We start from the raw sequence: 22,119 nt of genomic DNA, 5'->3' as shown, positions 1-22,119 counted from the left end.
CGTGCCTGGGGAGGGGGTCATGTCGCAGCAACACCGGCACGGAGGGAGCTGCTCTGGCTGGGATGGAGCGGGGCTCAAACTCAGCCCCCACCTCCAGCAACGTGGCCTGGGCTAGCTCACCCAGCCCTGGGCTACCACATCCAGCCCTGGGCTACCTCATCCAGCCTTGGGCTAGCTCACCCAGCCCTGGGCTACCTCATCCAGCCCTGAGCTACCTCATCCAGCCTTGGGCTAGCTCACCCAGCCCTGGGCTACCTCATCCAGCCCTGGGCTACCTCATCCAGCCCTGAGCTACCTCATCCAGCCCTGGGCTACCTCATCCAGCCCTGGGCTACCTCACCCAGTCCTGGGCTACCTCATCCAGCCCTGGGCTACCTCATCCAGCCCTGAGCTACCTCACCCAGTCCTGGGCTACCTCACTCAGCCTTGGGCTACCTCACCCAGCCTTGGGCTACCTCATCCAGCCTTGAGCTAGCCCACCCAGCCCTGGGCTAGCCCACCCAGCCTTGGGCTACCTCACCCAGCCCTGGGCTACCTCATCCAGCCTTGAGCTATCTCACCCAGTCCTGGGCTAGCCCACCCAGCCCTGGGCTACCTCACCCAGCCCTGGGCTACCTCATCCAGCCCTGGGCTAGCTCACCCAGCCCCACAGCATGTGCCTTTAGGGCTTCAAAGTAGAAGCACTGCTGCGTGTGGCTGAAGAGCTGGGCAGCCCTCCCTGCCCATCTCTCACCCCCCAGTGCAAAGCCAGGCAGGCTGGTGACAGCTCTGGGACCACCAGCCAGTGCTCCTGAGCCTCAGGTGGCTCCTCTCACCCACCCACAGCGTGGCCACCAGCCCACACGGCGGCCAGTGCCCCGTGGGACACGCCAGCCCCGGCTTTACCTTCAGGATCTGCACGTAGGGCAGGTTGTCGGGGCCGATCTTGCTGCCGTTCACCTCGATGTGCTTCAGCCACTGGATGTGGGGCTGGGGGTCACTGTAGACCTTGCACACAAACTCCACGTTGCTCCCCAGGGCTACAGTCTTGTTGGCAGGCAGCCCTGCCTGCAGGATGGGCCGGTGTGGGGACCTCTCTGCAGCACCCAGGGAGAGACCAGGCACCTTACAACGGGGCTCGGCCACTAGCCCAGGGCAAGCACCCTTCCAGCTCCCCCCCTGCACAGGGACTGAGGCTCTCATGGCATCCCCTTGCCCAGGGTGAGGGCAGCCAGCAAGGGCTGGGGATGAGGCCAGGTGAACTCCCAATGTGGGGAGGGGGACGGTGGGGAGCTATTTGGGGGGAGTGGGTCAGGGGTCAAACAAACCTAAGGAGGGCCAGGGCCATTAACAAAGCGGCTGCCACTGTGGTGAGTCAGCATTAACAAACCCCTTTGTCCACCTCGCTGCCTGTTCCCTTCAGTTTGCTCAGTGTAATCAAATTAAATCACATTTTTAATGGTTCATTTAGTGGCATTTAGAGCAGCTCCACATGTGGAACTGCTCAGGCCAGCCTTCCCAGCTGGGAATTATGGCTAATAAGGAGATTAGGGAAAAAGTTCCTGTCTGGTCTATGAAATTATTTGCACCAGGGTTAAACAAAAAAAACCCAACAACCCTTAGAAGGGCTGGGGGGGAACATGGGCCCCCTCCCCATCTCCCTAGGGAGCAGCACCCGCTTCTGCTGGGGGGCACTGGGGTGGATGGGGACCCGCTGCCACCTCCCACAGCCCCCACAGCTCCTCACCCACGACATCCAGCTGGTAGGTGTGGTTGATGCTCCCGTACTTGTTCTCCACGATACACGTGTAGTTGCCCTTGTCGGACGGCACCACCGAGTCCATGATGATGCTCCAGGTCGCGTAACGGACCTGGGGGCAGGGGGATGCTCACACAGGTGTTTTGAGGGGGCTGGAGCACATGAGCCCTCCTTCCCATCAGAGCTGGCTCAGGTACAGGCAGGACACACATCACCCTTTGGGGTCACCTTTCCCCTTTCCTCCAGAGGGACTGTAATTGCTCCCAGCTGTCCCAGGACAGCCCTTGCACGGAGCCAACTGCACCGAGGAGCAGATGCAGGGAGGCTGTGAGTGGGATGGGACCCTTCTTGCTCATAGGGACTCCCCCAGCTCACAGGGACTACCCTCAGCTCACAGGGACCCCCTCAGCCAACAGGGACCTCCCAGCTCACAGGGACCCCAACTGTTCCCTGAGGAAGAGCCCCTTCCTCTGGGCTGGGGCTCGGGCTCATGTTGCTCCCCACAGCCAGTCCCAGCAGGGAGAGGGCTCCATGGGCATTTCACATCCTCCACCTGGGACACTGAGGTTGCTGCCAACCAGAGATGGCTCAGCTGGGCTCTCAGCACTCCCCAAATGTCCAGGGGAGTTGGGCTGGATGAGCTCTGGGGGTCCCTTCCAACACCCACCATCCTGTGACACTGTGACAGTGGCCTTGGGAGCTGAGGAAGCATGGTTCACCCTCTCATTTGGGGAGGGACGAGGCTGGGGGGTCCTGGCAAGCTGGTCCCACCCCCAGGACAATTCTGAAGCAGCAGCAGCCCCACTGCAGGACCAGAGCTGTGAGAAGGGCAGAGTCAAGGTCTCATCCTGCCTGGGGGGAACCTGCAGCCTGGACCCACTGTGGGTGCTGGGGAAGAAGCCCAGTGCAGGGACTGAATGTGGCCCCCAAATGCAGCATCTGCTGACCACTGCTGGGCTACAGAGGAGCCAGGCAGCCCCCAGGCCACTAGCCAGCCCCCAGGCCACTAGGCAGCCCCCAGGCCACTAGCCAGCCCCAGCAGCCCCCACAGCCTGCCGGGGACGCCAAGCCCCCCGCTCCTCAGCGTGGGGATTAGGCACAGGCAGCCTGGCTTGCCCACCACCCCCTCCCCCTGAGCCTGAGCTGCTGCAAACATGACCCAGAAGCAGGTCACTGCCGTGGGGCTCTTTTGCACCAGGAATGTCAGAGGGGCCCATCTGCCCCTGCTGGGCAGGGGGCTCGGTGCCTCTTCAGCTGCAGAACCCCCTCCCCATCCTCTTCCTCCCCACGTTGCCCCAGGGATGGCTCCTTGAGGTGTGCCAGCCTGCACCCAGAGTGAGCCCTGAGCTATCTGCCTCCCCACCACCTCCTTGGGGTCCTGCCCTGTCCCCCCTGAACCTGGGACTCCTCCCCATCGCTTCCCTGGGGTCCTGCCCTGCACCCCTTTGGACCTGGGACCCCTCCTCATCACCTCCCTGGGGTCCTGCCCTGCAACCCGTCCCCCCTGGACCTGGGACCCCTCCCCATCCCCTCCCTGGGGTCCTGCCCTGTCTCCCCTGGACCTGGGACCCCTCCCACCGCCTCCCTGGGGTCCTGCCCAGGCCCCCAGCCCCGGTACCTTGTAGCCGCCGATGCGGTGGTCGGGTTTGAACTCTTTGCCGTTCTTGAGCCAGCGCAGGGTGGGGTTTGGGGTCCCGCTCGAGGGACACTTGAACTTCACCGTTTTGGCTGCGGGGACGGCGTGGAGCTTCTTCTCCATCTTCTCAGGGTATGTCCAGTAGGGAGCAATGGCCTCTGGGGAGCAGAGCAGGGGGCTCAGCACCAGCACCGGGCCAGACTCACCAGCCAAACCCATCAGGGCTCCAGGCACAGGGAGCTTTGCTCTTGGTTGAACCTTGAGGATGCCCAGGGCAGGGCTGAGGAGTCACAGCAGCCCTGCAGGGCCCTTTCTTTGTGAGGTGAATGCTGGTGCCAGCACCTCCCCTTGCTCTGACCACGCTGCTTCACCTGGGTGCACCCAGATCTGCTCCCTGCACCAAGCCCTCGCCACTACCAGGTGCCCTGGGCTGGAGCAGCAGCTCCTGCCCACCCTCCCTTGCCTTTCTCCATCTTTGGGAGATGCTTGAGAGTGTGGCAGCTTCCCCTTGCCCCTCCCCAAAAAGGCAGCACCAGAGGCAAACCCCTCTCACACGTACGGTTTGGCTTCGTGTTATCTGCCTCCTTCTCCTCCGAGGAGGAATCATCTTCATCATCATCATCCTCTGCGGAGGGGAGCGCATCTGTGAGAGAAGAGACGGCCCCACTGAACACCTCAGCCCGAGCAGGGAGCACAGAGGGCTGGTGCTGGGCTCTGTGGCAGTGCTGACGCCCGCTGGGAGCTGTGGGGGTCCCGGGGGACGGCTGTGTGTGCCCAGCAGTGCCTGCTGCTCCCAGCCCAGGGACATGGTGGAGCCATCTGCCCTACCCTGAGGTGGTGTCAGAGCTCCACGCCGTGTGTCCATGCACAGCTCCCTGTGCCCTTGGTGCCAACAACCCCTCTGGGCACACAAACAGCCCCAGTCTCTGCACACACCTCCCGAGCGACAGGACAAGAGGAAAGAGCCTCAAACTACAGCAGGAGAGGTTGAGATTGGAGCTGAGGAAGAACTTTTCCCCTGAGAGGGTTGTTAGACACCGGTAGAGGCTGCCCAGGGGCAGTGCCCAGCCCTGGAGGCATCCCAAAGCCCTGGAGCTGAGGTGCTGAGGCTGTGGATCAGTGCTGGGCTGGGCAGGGTGAGGGCAGGGCTGGCACTGCAGCAGCTTCAGGGGCTTTAACAACCAATTCAATGATCCTGTGACTCTTCCTTCTCCAGCCTCATGCTCCACAACACCAACGTGGCCCTGGGCTGGTGCCCAGCGTGTGCCCAGTGCTGTGGGCAGCCCCCCAGCCCCACACCAACACAAACAAGCAACAACCTGCCCCTGCACCTGGACATCACCCACCACGCTGCACCCAGACCTCTGGGTACCCCCAAAGCTCAGCCTCCGCCCCCAGCTCTCCACACAACCCTGCGCCAGCTCCAGCTGCTCCTGGGCTCCGCAGCCCGGCCCCGGGGCCGCTACGAACCTGAGACGTTCACGGAGAAGTAGGTGGTGTCGCTCCCCGAGGGGCTGTTGGTCATGCAGGCATAGAGCCCCGAGTCCTCGGGCACCGCGTCCCTGACCTCTACCTCCTCCCCGGTGATGCGCGTCCGGTTGTTCTCGGCCAGTTGGACGCCGTCACGCACCCAGTTGATGCTCTGGACGTCATCCCTGAGCCGGCAGCGCAGCTGCAGGAGGTCACCGGGGTGGGCCGAGTAGGACTCCACTTCGATTTTGGCTTTGGGCAGAACTGGAGGAGTTAGGAGAAGAGAAAGGAAGGAGGGGGAGGAGAAAACAAAAGAGAAAAGAAATAGAGACCAAAGGAAACCAGCTCCGTGTTAATGAGGCAACATGCGCTGCTGGAGGCTGCTGGAGGCTGCTGGGATGCTGCTGGGTGCTGCTGGGGTGCTGCTGGGATACTGCTGGGTGCTGCTGGGATACTGCTGGGGTACTGCTGGGGTACTGCTGGGATGCTGCTGGGTGCTGCTGGGATACTGCTGGGATACTGCTGGGGTACTGCTGGGATGCTGCTGGGATGCTGCTGGGTGCTGCTGGGATGCTGCTGGGTGCTGCTGGGTGCTGCTGGGATACTGCTGGGATACTGCTGGGGTACTGCTGGGATGCTGCTGGGTGCTGCTGGGATACTGCTGGGATGCTGCTGGGATGCTGCTGGGATACTGCTGGGATGCTGCTGCGATGCTGCTGGGATGCTGCTGGGATATTGCTGGGATACTGCTGGGATGCTGCTGGCATACTGCTGGGATACTGCTGGGTGCTGCTGGGATGCTGCTGGGATGCTGCTGGGATACTGCTGGGATGCTGCTGGGATACTGCTGGGATGCTGCTGGGATGCTGCTGGGATATTGCTGGGATATTGCTGGGATGCTGCTGGGATGCTGCTGGGGTGCTCCCAGCATGGCTGCAGAGCGGAGCAGGGGCAGAGGCAGAGGCTGAGGGCACCCCAAGCAGCACCAAGCACTGGCCAGGGAGCTCAAAAGCACTCTGACACCCTTTGAGCTCTCACTCCCAGCCCTGCTCAGCCCAGGAGGAGCGTGCTGCAGGGCTGGGGCTTGGAGATGGGGAAGAGACAGGCAATTTGAGACAGCCCAGGCAGCGCCAGCTGTTTGGATGGGATTTGCCCTCTCCCGGGAGCATCCCAAACCCCTCTGGCTCTGTGGATCCCCAGCACCACGAGCGGGCAGGCGGCGAAGCGGCGCAGGGAGCCCACGGCTCGCCCCGGTTAGAGCAGGGGCAGGAGGGCTGGGGGAGGCTGAGGGAGCCGTGGCAGGACAGCAGCAGGACAGCGAGGGGCTGCGGCAGGGAAAGGTCACACAGGGGAGCTGCAGCCAAACAGGTGCCTGTGCGCAGGGAGAGCTGCAGCTGCTCCCCGAGGCCGCAGTTGTGTGGGCAGCACAAAGCTCCTTTCTCTCCATCGCCGCTGCTCCGGGAGCTGCTCTCTCCTGGGCTTGTCTCCGAGGCTTTCCCAGCCCTGGGCTCGGTGCAGATGGGTTTGAAACCACCTCTTCAAGCTTGAGGAAAGGCTGAAGGTTCCCTGCAGCGTGAGCATCAGCCCAGCACGGCCTCAGGTCCTGAGTGCTGGGGAAAAGCAGCACCAAGAGGCACTTGGTGCTGCTGTGGATCCCACTCTCAGGGACAGAGCTGCTTGGCTGCGTCCTGGAAGGACACACAACATTTCCACTGCACCTCCAGGCTGCTGGTCGGACAGCTCCAAGGCAACGGTGCCACTGGGGCACAGCTGAAGGTCTCCACAGTACAACTTCTCTGCACCACAGTGATCCAGAGTGGGGCTGGAAAATCCCATCACACTCCCCAGCAATGGTCTGGAAACATCCCAACTTCAGCAATCTGTGGCTTGAGGGCTGCTCCTCTCTCAAGGACCAAGGTGCCTGGCAGGGGCTCCAACCACAGGGGCAAGAGCAAAGCCACAGCTCTCCCCTGGGACCCACGTGGCTTCCATCCAGGAGCGAGGCAATTTGCAAAACAAGCAGCTCCTGACAACAGCCTCCAGCACAGGGAGGGGCTGTGTCACTGCAGCACTGCCAGCCATCCCCTCAGCACCCCCTCACCTCCTGCAGCCTCTTCCCAAGGGCAGCTTCTTCTTTCCCCCTTCTCTGTGCCAAACCCTCCTGGTCAAACACCCCCCTGAGCTGAGCAGGGGGCTGGCAGCAAGGCACCGTCCTCCCAGGACCCACCAGCCGTTCCATACTGCCAAGGATGAAGGCTCAGCCCTTCAGAAACTCTCATTTACCACCTTGTGATCTGCACTTCACTGTCTGGTCACTTTTTCTCACGCCCATGGGAAGCTTCATGATGGGCAAAACCATCCACGAGCAGCTCCAGAGCTTCTCCTTTCACTTTTGCTCAGCGCTTGAAGGCAAACAGTGTGCTGGTGGAATGAAGAGCTCCCCTCCTCAGCTGCTGGAAAGCCAAAGCCAGTGCTGCAGAGCTGTCAGTAAGAGGTTCCAAAGCGTTTTCACACGGATGATGAAGGCTGCTGGGAGTCCCTGAGGTGGTGGGGGAAGGCTCTTGCTTTGGCAGTGCCGTTTGCTTTCCTCTCTCAGTCTGGCAGGACGGGCGCTTCTGGGAGCTCTCATTTGTGTTTCAAGTGATTAGTCACAGGCATCTCCCACCACACAGGAGGCAGAGGCGCTGTCCCCATCGGTGTGACCCCCGTGGGACGGTTCCACAGCGTCCTCCCGACTCCCTCCTCACACACAAGGTCAGCGAGCGATAACCAGCCCCGAGAGCCCAAACCAAGGCGACACGTGGAGCCGCAGCCGTATCGGCCCTTATCTCGCTCCTTCCACTCCCCAGGCCCAGCTCTGCACTGACAAGCTCACTCCTTATCACAGTCACCTGCACAAGGTGCCTGGAGCTGCCCAGGACCCCCCCAGATATTCCCTGGTGTCCCTGTCACCTGCAGGTGAGAGGAGCCACAGCCCCAGCTCCATCCCACGAGCCACAGGGTCCCAGCATGCTGTGACTGACCCAATGCTGGGCCAGAGCAGGGGCAGTTCTGGCCAGACTCTGCTCCAAGAGCTCGTAGGGATCCTGTGCTCCCTGAGCCTGCCCTAGGAACCACCTCGGGAAGGGTCTGTGGGAAACCCTGCCCGTGCTGGTGCAGCAGGAGCAGCTCCTGCCAGCCCCACGCCCTGCAAACACCCCTCAGACTGGGGAGGAGGTAAAGGAGGGATTTGGAGGCAGAGAAGTCTTTGAGGTACCCCAGTGCAACACAGAGGATTGGTGAGGCTCAGGCGGGTCCTTCCCATGGGCACAGCACGGGGCAGGTCACCAGGCACCCTGTGCCCACTGCCATGGGCTCCTTCCTCACAGGCAGCAGCCCCCTCCCCCAGCCCACAGGGTGATGGACAGGATTGGGAAAGGCAGAGGGCAAGGCAGGATCCTGCCCTCTGGTAACCCAACAGCACAGTGGGAACAGATTCACAACCTATTCACAACCTAATGAGTGTGTCCTGGCCTCTCACTGCCCTGCAGGGTGGGTGGCAGGAGGCTGGGGCCAGTGTTTGGTGTGTGCTGGCCAGTGCCAGGACAAGGGGCAGTGGGCACAGGCTGGCACACAGGCAGTGCCCCTGGCACAGAAGGAGCAACTCCTTTGGTGCTGAGGTGAGGGAGCCCTGGCCCAGGCTGCCCAGGGAGGGTGTGGAAGCTCCTTCTCCTTCCAACCCCAGCTGGACACGTTCCTGTGCCCCCTGAGCCAGGGGAAGCTGCTTGAGCAGGGGCTGGGTGAGCTCTGCAGGGCCCTTCCAGCCCCCATCGTGCTGGGATTCTGGGCATGGCAGAGGGTGTATGGGGGACCCCTGTCTCTGCCTCCCACCTGGGTGCTGCCAGCAGCATGAGCCACGGTCCCAGTGTATCCCCCACCTATGTCAGCTAGGGTGAGCCTGTTTGATCACTGGACTCCATCCATTTGAAACGTGTCTCTCTCAGGTTCTGTTTTGCTGTAACCTAAACCCAGGCCCCAGGTGCAGCCCCTGTGCAGAGCCCCAGGCCCAGGGGGCAGCTCCCTGGGGCATGGGCAGCCCCCCAACAGCCCACCTTAGCAAAAGTTTAATCAGCCAGACAAACACTTGGCAACCCTCCCTGGGCTCTCACCTGCCCCAGCCCTGCACCACGAGGCTCCAGCATCACACAAAGGCTGGTGGGTGCTGGGCCAGCCCTGAGGCTGGGGGGAATTCCTCTCTAAACCATCTGCTGGTCCCTTTTTAACCTCTGCTTTTCAGTCTGGATGCCACAAGGCAGAGCCTGGTGCAGATCACCTTCCCAAGGAGCCTGAAGTTGGATGGATGCTGCAACAACCAGCTCAGCCTGACGTGGTTTTACGGCTTTATCCCACCTTTGAAATGGAATGGGAAGCGGAGCTGAGCTCAGGGAGCCAGATGGAGAGTGTCACCCAGCGCCTGGGGTGGGGACAGCCCTGGGGAGGGCAGAGGGGCTGCCCTTCACCTCCCGGCTCCCCCCAGCAGCAGAGGAGCCGGGCCAGCAGCCCCCCGGCGTGGGCTGTGCCGATGGCAATAAAGCGGCCAACAAAGCGTCGCGGGGACAATGCGGGCGGGGGGCGGGCGGGGGGCGCGGGGCTGCGGCTGCCGGTTGCCCTGGAGACCCCAGCGGGGCTTTCCGAAGGTATTTCCTGAAGAAAAAGCACACACATGCCCGGCAGCCCCCAGCTAATCCCGGCAGGAAGCGCTTACCGGGACCGAGGCGGGGTTGGCTCCTTTCTTATTTAAAATCCTCCTCCCCCCACTGCCCTCCTTCGCCCTCCAGCCCGGGCTGTGCCGGGGGATGCCCGCAGCAGCATCCACAGCAGCATCCCTGCACCCCACAGCAGCATCCACAGCAGCACCCACAGCAGCATCCCTGCACCCCACAGCAGCATCTCTGCACCCCACAGCAGCATCCTGCAGCAGCATCCCTGCACCCCACAGCAGCACCCACAGCAGCATCTCTGCACCCTGCAGTAGCACCCACAGCAGCATCTCTGCACCCTGTAGCAGCACCCACAGCAGCATCCCTGCACCCCACACACCCCCAACGCCCCTTCCCTGCAGAAAGGCTGCAGCAGGGAGATGCCAGAGGGCCGTGTCAGGGGCTCAGGGTATCACTGTTTCTTCCTGGGGGGTGCTCAAGACCCCCAGAACAAGCTTCTCCCCACCCTCTGGTCCCTGGCTGCTCCCTCCCACAGGGAGAGGGGGATTTCTGTCCTGCTCCAGGCACTCCCCAGCCCCCAGGCAAATGAAGCAGCACTTAATTAACCAGCCTGTTGGTAATTTGCAAAGCTGTCAGGATAAATCCACCCCTTTCCCCCCCCCCTCGGGACACCCCCCGAGGCCAATAGCTCAGGGCACAGACACTTGCCCATCAGCCCCCCCAGGCTGGGAGCAATAGGGGGGGGCTTTGCCCATCCCGAGGGGCACAAGCAAACACTCCCCTCCTCAGACATCCTGATGGCTTTCTGCAATAACCACGGGCTTTGCCAGGGTCCTGTGTCACTGCCGGGGCGGGCAGAGGTCACATTCCTCTCCCCACACCTCTCCTGAGCAGCCCCAGGATGGAGGCTGGGGAGGGGGCTCAGCACCCCCCTCGCCGTGGGGCAGCTCTGCAGACTCCCAAAGACTCATATTTCTCTTTTTCTCCTCCTCAATTAAGGGCCAGAGTGACAGCATCCGAGTGGAAAGGCGGGAGGTGGGGGAACAATGGCTGCTCAACAGGCTGGGAGGGGATGGCCGGCAGCGGGATGCCCCAGAGGACACGGCCCTGGGGCTCTGGGGGGGCTGAGGGCCGGGAGCTGTGGGTGGGGGTGTCTGTCTGTCCCCCCCAAGCTCTGGTAATGAGCCTGAGCCGCTGCCATCAACAGCAAAAGTGGCTTCAGGGGATCTCCAAGCTGCTCAGAGGGCTCCAGCGAGGAGGGGGCTGCTCCAAACCCCATCCCATGGGGCAAGGAGGGTGGGGGGCAGCGAGTGCTGCAAAAAGTTGGGGCTGGAGAGGTGGGAAATGATGGAGGGGGGACACACATCCACCCTGGGACCAGCCAGACACCCTCCCTGTGCTGCCTCCGGGGATCCTGAGGCTGCTGCTGTGCCCCACAGCCCCCACCACCTTCGCTGCTGGGGCTGGGGGCAGCCTGCAGCCCCCCGAGTCCATGTGCTCCGCTGCCAGCGCTGAGCCAGCTTTGGGGAAGGGAGAGGAGGCAGCAGCAGCTCACACAGCACGTGTCCAGCCCTGGGGGGTTGGCTCCTGGGAGACCCCCGGGGTGAGCCGGGACAACAAAGCCCCGGGGGTGGGGGGTGGGAGGCAGATGGGGCCGGGGGGGGGTTGGTGGGGGGAGGTTAAGCCTGTGGCCAGCTGGGCAGAGCCAGGCACTGCGAAATGGGGCAACATCCTGCCCCAACGGTGCTCAGCTCCTCTGCCAAACTCCCCCCTGCTCCAGAGGGAACAAACACCCCTGGGCAAGCATCTGCTGCACCCCAAAACGCCCCAGGACAGCCCCGGGGGGCTGAGCGATGGAAATGCCTCGAGAGCAGCCGGACAAAGCAGAACCGGGAGAGAGGGGAAGGGGGGGAAAGAAATCCCCTCGGCAATTTTCTGCAGGTTTCTATTTAACCTGCAGACAAAGCCGGGCTTTGTGAGCGAGGGAAGGGCCACGGAGGCTGCTCATGGAAATTTCTTGGCTTTTCCCTTTAACTAGGGGGTTTTTAACCAGGGAGTTGGGGGTTTTTTTACCACCTCCAAATTTCGGTGGCTGCAAACTGCGGGAAGAGCCCGTTAATATTTCATCTGCTGCAGGCGTGGGGTGGGGTTTTTTTTACCAGCGAGGGGAGCTGACAAAGGCTGAGCTCAACCTCAACCCCAACCCCAACCTCAACCCCAGCCCCAGCCCCAGCCCCAGCCCCAGCCCCAGTCCCCCTCCCCACGCCACGAGGTCAGCGCCTGCAGAGCCCGGGTGTGCAGAGCCTGGTGTGCAGGAGGCTGGGGACTTACCCCTCCCCGAGGAGGGAGCTTTGCTGCCTCCGAACCCGCAGTAAACTGAAACCCCATCAACAGACAGAACAAAGTCCGGGGGGGGGGGGGGGTGAGAAAGCTGCTGCCTCTGCAGCCGAGGGGATCCCAGCACGGCCCCGCTGCCCCAGCCACGCTGCTGAGCAATGCAGGGCAAGGGCAGAGAGAGCTGAGCCTGCATGCACAGCCCCCTCTGGGGACCAAAACCCCCTCCTGGGACCCTAAACCCTCCCCATGGGACCCCAAAACCCCTCCTGGGACTGCAACCCCCCCCCCAGGATCTCAAACCCCCTCCATGGGACCCCAACTCCCTGCCCATGGGACTCCAAACCCCTTCCTGGGACCCCAACACCCCCATGGGACCCCAACCCCCCCCATGGGACCCAAACCCTCCCCATGGGACCCCAACCCCCCCGGGGCCGGATCCAGAGCCCTCGGTGGCCGGCGGCTGCGGGTCCTGGCCCAGGACTCGGCTCTTCCCATCCCACAGGGAACATTTTGTTCCCACCAGCCATTCCCGGAGCCAAGGGCCGGACTCTGCCCCAGCTGGGCTCCTGCTGTGGCACTAATTGGGCTGCCCTGGTGAGAACCATGTCGGGAAACGTTTCCAGAGGTTATTGTTAGCCCTGGCATGAGGCTGGCAAGGAACCAGCTCCCTCCTCTCCAACCTCTCCTCCTCCTCCTCCACAGCCTGACGCTGCTTCCCAGACCCTCTGGGTGCTGCAGGGCTCCTTAAGCACCCCAAAACTGACCTTTCCTCAAACCAGCCCTGGCCCTGAACGCCCTGACAGCTTTCCCAGTGCCGTGGCTGGGGCTGGGGCTGTCAGCACCTCTCTCCCAGCAGCACAAGAGCCATCCTTTCCCCAAACAACACCAGCAAACCTCTTCCAGGAAGAGCAAATTCCCGAGAAAAACATGTTTACCTCTGTCAGACTCGTTATTTACAGTGGGGGGGAGTCAGCATGCCATGGAAAAAACCCTCTGAGATGGACAATGCTCTGCTCAGCCTCCTCCCCAGCCCCCACAGCCCCCCAGGGACCACGGCCAGCTGGTGGGATGGGGCTGTACCTCTCTCCAGCACACTGTGCTCACCGTGCCAGCTCCTGCCCCATCCCAAGCCCTGAGCCAGGGGAGGGAGAGGGAAAGGGGAGCAAGGCTTATAAAAGAACAGCAGTACCCCACAGCCCAGACATTCTTGGGTAATTAGAACCAAACGGCAGCACACGTCAGGAGCCCCGCGCCGCCTGCTCTGCTTATTCTCCACCTCACCGAGGGGAAGGACAAGGCTTTGAAATGCTGGACTGGTGCCTTCTGCTGGGGACAGACATCCCCAGGGCCAGGGGACTCACTCAGCCCATCCTGAGGTGCCACTGGGCTGCAGCAAGGGCAAAACCCACCACGAACCACAAGCCCTCGTGGGGAAAAGCAATGGGATGCCTTGTGTGCAGGGATCCAGGCTGCAGGAACCAGCTGAGCCAGCCCCAGGGGCATTCCCCAGCTGGGGACAACGCTAGAGCACCCTGGGAGCAAGGCTGAAGCATCCCAGGATACGTTCATCCCAGCTGGCAAAGCCTGCACCAGCCCCCTACACCCAAAACCTCGTCCACCAAGCCTGGGACCACTCCAGGGCCAAGCAGGGGTGGCAGGAGGCTCCACACACCTCTCAGGAAGCAAGTGCCATGACACACAACGACCCCCCTGACGAGGACACAGCCCCCAGGGCTTTGTACCCTTCTCCAAACCACCACCATTGGGTCTTGCCACAGTTTCCTTCCACGTTTGGAACGCCCACAGGCGATGCCAGAGCCACACACGCGCTTGCTGCACACACAGGGGTTGCTCTCAGCAGACAACGTGTCCCCACTGGCACCAACCAGCTCCCAGGTAGCCACTCTGGAGCTCCCACCAGCCTCTCTGCCTCCTCTGCAAGGCAGCCCAGCTATGCCATGGCCAAAAGAGAGACACCAAGGACGAGGGAGCCGGGTGCTCCCGGCACGACGCGGCGCTTGGCTGCTCTTACCTTGGTCGGGCAGGGTGGGAGCCGGCCTGGCAATGGAGAGCGTGGCTGTGACCAGCACAGCCCAAAGGATGAGGCACCTCCAGGTAAACATCCCACTGCTGCAGCTACTGCCTGGCAACTGGGCTCTGCAACAACCACTCCATGGGGGCCCCGGGCTGGCCCCGGGGGGGTCTCCGCAGGGCTGTCAGCCCCTCCGAGCTGTGGAGGAGGAAAGAAAGAGTCAGGGCAAGGGGGAGATGCATCCCCACACCCCACCACCACAGGACCCACACATAATGGGGCTTGGAAGGGTCCTGCAGAGCTCACCCAGCCCCAGCCCCTGCTCCAGCAGCTTCCCCTGGCTCAGGAACGTGTCCAGGAGGGTTTGGGAACCTCCTGAGGAGCCTCCACAGCCTCCCTGGGCAGCCTGGGCCAGGGCTCCCTCCCCTCAGCACCAAAGGACTTGCTCCTTGGATTTAAGTGAACTTTTTGTGTTCCAGCTCGTGCCCATCAGCCCTTGTCCTGGCACTGGCCCCCACACAACAAACACTGGCCCCATCCTCCAACACCCACCCTATAGGGACTGATCAGCATCTTCTGCCCCAAAGGCCCCGGGACACAGCCCAGGACCCCCAGGATGAGCAGCATCGTGCTCTGCTCCTGCTCACCCACGGCTTCACTGGGGGAAATCCCACCAAAACTGCCCCCAGACCAAAACCCAACACCTGGGTCACGGTGCAACCCTGGCAAAGCAAACCCTGCTGCAAACCCCAGCCCCTTCCATCCCCCACAGGGCAGGCACAGAGCCGGCTGCCAGGGACAGGCCTCCCGGAGCTGAAGGGGTTAGCCAGCGCCGGGGCCTCGCTCCCACGTGCAGCACATCTCTTTGAGCACATCTCTCTGCACCAACAGCTGTTTTCAGAGTGGCCATTGGGGGAGAAATCCCCCAGCTTCCACAGGCAGTGCTGCAGCTCCTCCCGTCCCTGCCAGGGACCGCTCAGCCTGGGGAGGTATCACAGCTGGGCTTTGGCACGGGGAGGGAGGACCCAGCAGAGCTCCATCCCGGCTCAGGGTGCCCCAAGGTTGTGTCCCTGTCCCTCCTCCCTGCCAGGCTGGGAGTGTGGGGCTCTGCCAAAACACCTTGGAGGGGACCCCGGAGCCTGAGCCCAGCCGTGAGCAAACCCCCACAGCCCGCCCCCGCCACACATCTGCAGCATGGCAGGAGGGATGCAGGTCCTGACACTGGCCAGCCTTAATCGTCCCTCTGGGCTTTGCTGAAGAGCTCCACAGCGAGGTCTCTGCCCAGCTGATTGCACAAGCCCGGCACGGCCGTGTGGGTCCAGCCAGCGACCGATGGCCGGCGGCAGATGCTCCGCGAGCAGCTCAAGGACTGGGGCGTGAGCGGGATGATGCCATCCCCAACAGCAGAGGCCAGAGCAGCTCCCAGGGCTGCAGCCAGCCCTCTGTGTCCCCCAGCCCTCCGTGTCCCCCAGCCCCCGCTGAGGCTCCCGAGCTCACCCTGCTCCCAGCCCGGCCGGCTCAGCCTCCCCGAGCCCCGCGCTGAGCCCTCCCCGGCCCGTCGCTTCCCTCGCCGTTAGACGCTGCTACAGCACACGCTGCTCACGCCAGTGAGTAACTGCAGTGAGTAACCAGCCACTGCTCATCCTCCCCACGCACCACACACCACCTCTCCTGCTCCAGTGACGGAGTGAAGCCCATCACTGCCCCGGCCCAAAGCATCGGGCTCTTCCCCAGGGATGGGCTGAGCAGGCACCAGCCCCAAAGCGCTCCCGTTTCACACCAGTGCTGCCCAGACCCCTTACTGCCTTCTCCCTCCAACTTCCCTGGCTGGGCACAGCGGCATTTGGCACCTAAAACATCGACACAAGGAGTGGGGCAGGGCAAAGCAGGACCCAGCCGAGCCCGGAGTTATCTCCAAGCGCCAGCAGCGTGCTTGACAGCAGTTATTGGTACCAGGGTTTGGAAGAGGGAGGTGGAATTCTTCATGGAAAGAAAAAAAAACAAAGGGGGAAAAAAAAGACAAGAGCAGAGAAGGTTTTGGTATCTGTGGAAATTGTTCTGTGTCTCCAAGGGGTTTTGTTTATGGACAGCACATGCTCCCCGGAACATGCCCTAATGCGGAGCGTCTGCGGGGGCCTCCGGAGCAGCCCGTGCTGAGGGGAGGGAGGGAGGGATGGAGGGAGGGAGGGGAGTGCAATGCTTCCAGAAGAGGCAGTTCCTGACAAATGAGTCAGTGCTGGCTCCACACACAGCAAAGCCCTTCTCCAGATACACCTCGGAGCAGGCGCCTTCCAGCTGATTCAGGGGCTCGACAGCAGCATATTTCCATGGCGTAGGGATCACTCGGCAGAGAGGAGCTGCCCCGTGCCTGGGAGAGTCACTGGGAGGGAGGGAGGGAGGGAGGGAGGGATGCCTGCCAAGATCCAGAGAGAACACAAGACTGATGCTCTGCTCCCTCAGACAGACAGGGAGGTGGCATCAGCCCCAGCTCTGCAGGGAGGGCTGTGGGACGGCCGCATCCTGCACACAGGGGGCAAACCAGCACCCTGCCAGCTCCCCCTGCACGGGCTCAGCAGCTCCTGAGGACACCCAGGGCTCAGAGAGGAACGGATGCTGAAGGGAAGGAGCAGGGGCAGACCTTTACCCCCTTCCCAAGGCAAAAGGGAGCCCTGTGGCAGCTGCCCCTGCACCCCCCAGCTCCTCTGTACCCGCTGAGGAAGGAGCTGAGGAAGAGAGGAGCACTCCCAGCTGTGCAAACAGCAGCATGAGCCCTTCCCCGTGTCTGTGCAGCTTTACAGAGACCCCAAGAGGAAAGCACCCGCTCAGGGCACTCGGGCAGGGTGAGTCTGGCTCCCTGGGCACCGTCCCTGCTCCCTGGGCACCGTCCCTGCTCCCCAGGCACCGTCCCTGCTCCCCAGGCACTCTGCAATTTACTGCTCCGGGGTGGATTCAAGCAACTAAAAATGGCAGCAGCGAGAGAGGAGCCAGGGAGAGCTGTCCCTCAGAGCCCTGCCTGCCAGGCTGCAATTACCACCGGCCATCACACCCACGGAGCTATTTCGGAGCAGCCACAGGACACCCCTGAGCCCACCTGCAGGTGCTGCCCTGGGCACACAGCCTGGGGGAAGATGCTGCCTTCAGGGGGAGCAGCAAGCTGTCTCATCTCCCTGTTGTCCTCAGGTCTCTGAGAGTCACACTTGGGCCTCTCCCACGCCTGGGAGTCACTGGGCTGAGCTGTCTCATGGACGTGGCACAGGACGGGACCTTCCACACTCTGGCAGCAGCCTGTGCTGAGAGTTTCTGAGCTGAGTGTAGCAGGGAAGCCCCTTCCAGTCCCACAGCTCAGCCCTGGGAATGCATCCAAGGTGTCAAAGGCAGCGGCTGGAGAAAGTTGCCCAACTGAGGCATCCAGGGGTCAGAGCTCAGGCTGAGTCTGGGGCTTCATGCCATGCAGTGCCATCCCACTGGGTCCCCAGGACAGGCTCTGTGAGCTCCTGCTGCTGGATGTGATGGGGAGGTAGGTGCTGCTGGCTGGCTCAGGGAGGCTGGGGACTCTGGTTTGCACCAGCCTGGCCTCTGCTCACACAGCCACCACCTCCCCATCAGAGCAGAGCTGGCTTGGGCAGCATCCACCACGTCAGAGGGTCCCAGAGGCCAGGGTGCCTCGGTGCCAGCACCCAGCATGTAACACAGCAGCCACAAACACACCAGGGCAAGGCCAAAGGCAGCAGGGAGGAGAATCTGAGCTCAGCTCCCAGGTCTGCAAAGCTTCAGGAGCCTGTTGTGGGGGCTGCACCCAGCTCGGGGCCACACGTCCCTGGGTGCAGAGGTGGTGATTATTACCAGGGGACACTTTTCCTGGCAGAGGTGCCCTCTGGCTCCAAAACACAGAAAGGAGACTCAGCTTTTCCCCTGAGGATCAAGAGAATCAGCCCTCCAGGTGCCCTTGGGGGAGAAGGGGAAGCCAAAGGCAAAATCCTTCAGGTGACAGGGAGCAAAAGGTTTCCCTGGCCCAAGCTCCCTGCCCACAGCTCGGGGCAGGAACCAAGTATTTGCTGAAATAAAGAGCAAACAACTGCAAATGTAACTGCAGGGGAAAACTGTAATGCCTAAAGCAGACACATGCTTGGAAAAATAAATACCCAACTGTGCAGCACACACCACGTTAACCCTTCACAGCCAGTGCTGCAGCCTGTGCCCAGCCTCACACCTCCCAGGGACAGCCCTGGCCAGGGGCTCCTCAGCCACTGCGAGCACCCAGCAGCCAGGGAGCCTGGCACACGAGGCAGGAGGGATGGGGAAAGGGGCAGCCTCAGCCACATGTCTCTAAAACCAGTTTGGGTTTAGAAGCATCCTCAAATGGTTGGATTCCCACCCAGGGGCTTGATTTTCAGAGCTGTAGGGTATCCATTGTATCCAAAAGCCTCCACTGAGCTGCTCCAGGAGGGGACTGCTCCAGTATCAGGATATTGGGACACAAGCACAGCCCTGGGAGAGCCAGAGCCCCCTTACCCAGCTGCATGGGGTTTTCACTACCTTCAGCTCCTCTGAGGAAAGCTGCTGGGAGGGGAAGGACAGACACTTCTCCAGCAGACACATCCCCAACTGTTGCCATTTGCCTTTGTGCCCAGCAGCAGAAGGTCCCCAACGGGGGAGCAGCCAAATTGCCAGGATGGGAAGAGCATCTGCAACCCAGCCCCAGTCGAGTGGCCCCTTGGAGCAGCCAGTGCTTTGGGGGCTGGAGCATCAGGGGGAAACCAGCTGGAGGGGGGCAACATAGCTCTTAGTTCAGTTTATGGTGCTTTTGTTTTGGCAGAGAAACAATCAAGGAGCCCCATTTCACACCTGAAAGCAACCTGGGCTCCTTCCCAGCGCTCCCACGGCAGGATCCCCGTGGGCAGCAAAGCCCAGGGCTGGGCTGGCTCTGCCACGCTGCTGCTCCTGCCCTCACCCTGCAGAGACCGTTCCTTTTAATCCTCTGTGAGCAACACAAGAAGGAGGCAACCGTGCATGCCACAGCCCCGGAGATTAGGGGAGGAAATGCTCCTGTGGGGGGGAAATGGCTGCTGGCCAGAGCAGGGGTCCCGCAGCATCCCCAGCTCCTCTGCACCCACACACCTCCAGCCACAGCAAACCCTCCGTGCTCTCTGGCTGGGACCCGGCGGAGCAGCAGCCTCCCAGTTCCACCAGCGCCGGTGGGTGGGTGAAGGGCTCTGCCCGGGTTTAAACACTGACGGGCAGGAGCTGCCGCAGCCGCGACACCGCGGGGATGGGCTCAGCGACCCACGCCGGGACGGGAACCGCGAGGCAGCTTCGGGGCTCCTCGCTCCTCTCCTCCTTCCTCACACGAGGCCCCAGCCCACGGCCCCCACAGCAAAAACCCCCCACGACCCCCACAATGGCCACACCGCGCCTCGAAGCGCACCGAGGGCCGCGCAGCTCTCCCGCCACGCTGCCCGCGCCCCGACGCCGGCGAGTCCCGGAGAGCTGCCAAGAGCCCGCTGCAGGGGGCTCGGGGGCCCCGTCCCACCCGACACAAAGGGAAGCTCCAAGCCCGGCCCCGCGGGACCCCAAATCTTCAGGCAAACCAACGCCAGCTCCTTTTTCACCTCGGGTCTTGCTCTGCTAGCCGCGCGGCTCCCGCTTAGAACGTTCCGGGAGCGAGGGGCCCCTCGGCTGGGCTTCCCCGCAGCCGGGACAGGTCTCGGGGTCCCGCTCGCCCCGGGGGCTGCTGCGAGGGAACCGGCTCCACGAGCCGCTCGGAGCCGTCGCGTTTCAAACCCGCCGCGGAACGGCTGCAAAGCGGGAACCCCCCCCCGCCCCCGGGGGGCTGCGAACCGGGACCCCACGGCCACACGCACACCGAACGGCCCCGGGGGCTGCAAGCTCCCCGCGCCCCCGAACCCCAGCGCGCTCCTCCCGCCAGCCGGAGCCGCCATCGAGCCGCCCCGCCACGGGCTCCCCTCGGAGCGAGCGGGGAAAGGAGGGGGAAAGGGGGCGTCTGGCGGCGGCGGAGCACAAAGCGAAGCCCCTCGGTCCCGCTTCCCGCCGCCGCGCCGGTCCCGACCCTGGCCCGCCCCGTCGGCAGCTCGGGGCGATACTCACCGGAGCCCCCGTCGCGCTGCCCGCCGCTCCCGGGAACAATGGAGGAGAAGCCCCGGCCGGGGCGAGAGGCGCAGCCCCGCCGCCCCCGCGCTCACAGCGGCCTCCCCATGGCGGGGTCGGCCCCGAGGTGGCGGCGGGGGGGGCTCCGGGAGGCGCTGCCGTTACCGCTGCCCGCGCCGCCGCGTCCCCGCCGAGCGCCCGCCGCCGGACTGAGCCGCTCCCGCAGCGCCCCGCCGCCTCCTCCCGGCTCCTCCCACGCCTTCCTCCCACCTTCCTCCTCCTCCTCAGCGGCCTGATGGGGTTTGTAGTCGCCGCCGAGCCCGGCCAACCCCTCGCCTCGCCGGAGCCGCGCTGCCCGCACCCTCCCGACGGCGCGGTCCCGGGAGCGGCCGCGGGGTTTGGCAGGCGGTTGTGGGCTCGGGATGAGGGGTGGTCGCCTCGGGGGGCTGGGAGGACGGCCGGCACCCCGCTGTGCCCCCTGCCCAGAGGCGGGAGGTGGGGGCAGAGCTGGGACCCCCCAGCCCCTCCGCAGAGCCGAGCCCACGGGGCACCCACTCTGTGTAAACAGCGTTTTAAAGGGTCGCCAGACGCAAATCCTGCCCTGAGCCATCCGGGCTGCAGTCCCTGCCCTTCCCAGCTGCCTCCACAGGGCAGCCTCTCACCAAAGTTTGGGGCAGGAACGCGGCAGCTCTGACACAGAGCACCCCAAAACGTCTGTCGGTGTGCAGGCAGCACGTGTGCCTCCTGCCTGGGCTCAGCCAGGACCGTGCTGGGATCCCCATGCAGAGGGCAAGGTGGGGGATTGCCAAGCCAGTGAACCCAGCCCGTCTTCCCTCCTCTCCAAGGTGGGAGCCCACCCCACAGAGCCCCAGTTTGTGCAGCTCCCCCAGAGCTGGGCTGGCTGGGAAGGTGCAGAGCAGTTCACAGGAGGCACAAGCACAGGAGCAGCCCCGAGCGGGGCATCCTGCAATGAAGACATCTCAGGCTGGCAGTGAAAGACCTGTGCGAGGCAATGTGCAAGTGATTAAGTTATAAGAGGCAAGAGGACAGGCTGAATTAGCCCTGTCAATCACCAGAGCTATATTTGAACCAAATGCTGGGCATCCATCTTCAGGAGCAGCCTCTTGCTGGTTCGGGCAACCATTCAGCTCGTCCTGCCAAGTCCCACCGAGTGTTTCCTTTCCAGAGTGTGGGAAGGGAGAAAGAGGCAGAGTAACACACCTGCTAAGCTCTTCCTCAGCTCCAATCTCAGCCTCCCCTGGTGCAACTTGAGGCTGTTTCCTCTTGCCCCGTCACTTCTTACTTGGGAGTAGAGACTGACCCCCAGCTCCCCACAGTCTCTTGTCAGATCCAGCCCCTCGGTGTCTTTCCTGGAGTGAGAGGCCCAAAGCTGAACACTTTACTCGAGGTGCAGCCTCATCAGTGCCCAGATCCAGATCCTGCCTTCACATGTTGTCCTGCCCCAGGCTGGCAGCTGTGTCTGGGTCATCCACCTCCTTGGGAGAGTGGCAGGGAGGTGTCTGGGAAGGGGGAGGAATGCTGAGGAGCTGCCCTGATGCAGAAGAGACAGAGAAGGAGAAGCTTGTGAGGCAGGGGCTTGCAGGGCTTTGCCTTGGCTGTGGAGGAGCAGCCCCCAGGGACTCTGCTGCCAGAGCCTGCAGCTTTCACAGCCTCCCTGCATGTTGTCCTTCCTCCTACAGCATGGGAGAGGGTGCAGGTACCTGCTGCCCAGACCCTTGTGCCCACACAGAGACATGCACTGTCCCCTCTGCATCCCTGCATCGGGTCACAAACGTGTGCACACACACATGTACCCTCCTGTGCTCACCCACGTGCTCAGCACTGCCAGGACACCCACCTCTGCTCCAACCCAAGGCTGTGGTGGGGTGCCCTTCCTCTGAGCACACCTCCACACACTGGCTCCCAGCGCCAAAATCCACCACGGGGTGATCTGCAGCATCACCTCAGATGGCTGGGGGAGCAGCCCATCCTCCCACAGGCTTCCCCCCATCTCCAGCCTGGTTCTAGTGGGAATCTGAGTGTGAAGACGGGGCACAGAAAGGGCTGAGCTGGAGGAGGAGAGTCCCAGCACAATAGAGTG

The 22,119-nt window shown here is 63.0% G+C and overlaps 1 protein-coding gene across 5 annotated transcripts in view; it reads right to left on the bottom strand.

The window, feature by feature from the left end:
• The window catches only part of FGFR1 (fibroblast growth factor receptor 1), a 29,960-nt gene extending 9,734 nt beyond the window's left edge, over positions 1-20,226 (bottom strand). For 2 of the 5 annotated variants that reach the window (XM_062015941.1, XM_062015942.1), the window contains exons 1-7: positions 20,019-20,226; positions 13,914-14,111; positions 4,845-5,108; positions 3,934-4,017; positions 3,357-3,532; positions 1,727-1,850; positions 886-1,076 (exon numbers count right to left, since the gene is read on the bottom strand). In XM_062015941.1, the coding sequence (XP_061871925.1) occupies positions 886-1,076; positions 1,727-1,850; positions 3,357-3,532; positions 3,934-4,017; positions 4,845-5,108; positions 13,914-14,004 (930 nt within the window). In that variant the 5' untranslated portion in view covers positions 14,005-14,111; positions 20,019-20,226. The remainder of the gene's footprint in view (positions 1-885; positions 1,077-1,726; positions 1,851-3,356; positions 3,533-3,933; positions 4,018-4,844; positions 5,109-13,913; positions 14,112-20,018) is intronic. The other 3 variants (XM_062015944.1, XM_062015945.1, XM_062015943.1) reach the window with 2 other exon arrangements.
• Positions 20,227-22,119: the final 1,893 nt, after the last annotated feature.

Source organism: Colius striatus, chromosome 27, assembly GCF_028858725.1.
Source record: "Colius striatus isolate bColStr4 chromosome 27, bColStr4.1.hap1, whole genome shotgun sequence".
Taxonomy (NCBI): Eukaryota; Metazoa; Chordata; class Aves; order Coliiformes; family Coliidae; genus Colius; species Colius striatus.
The sequence above is the reverse complement of the archived record's forward strand: the minus strand, read 5'-3'. Positions and strand labels throughout refer to the sequence as shown.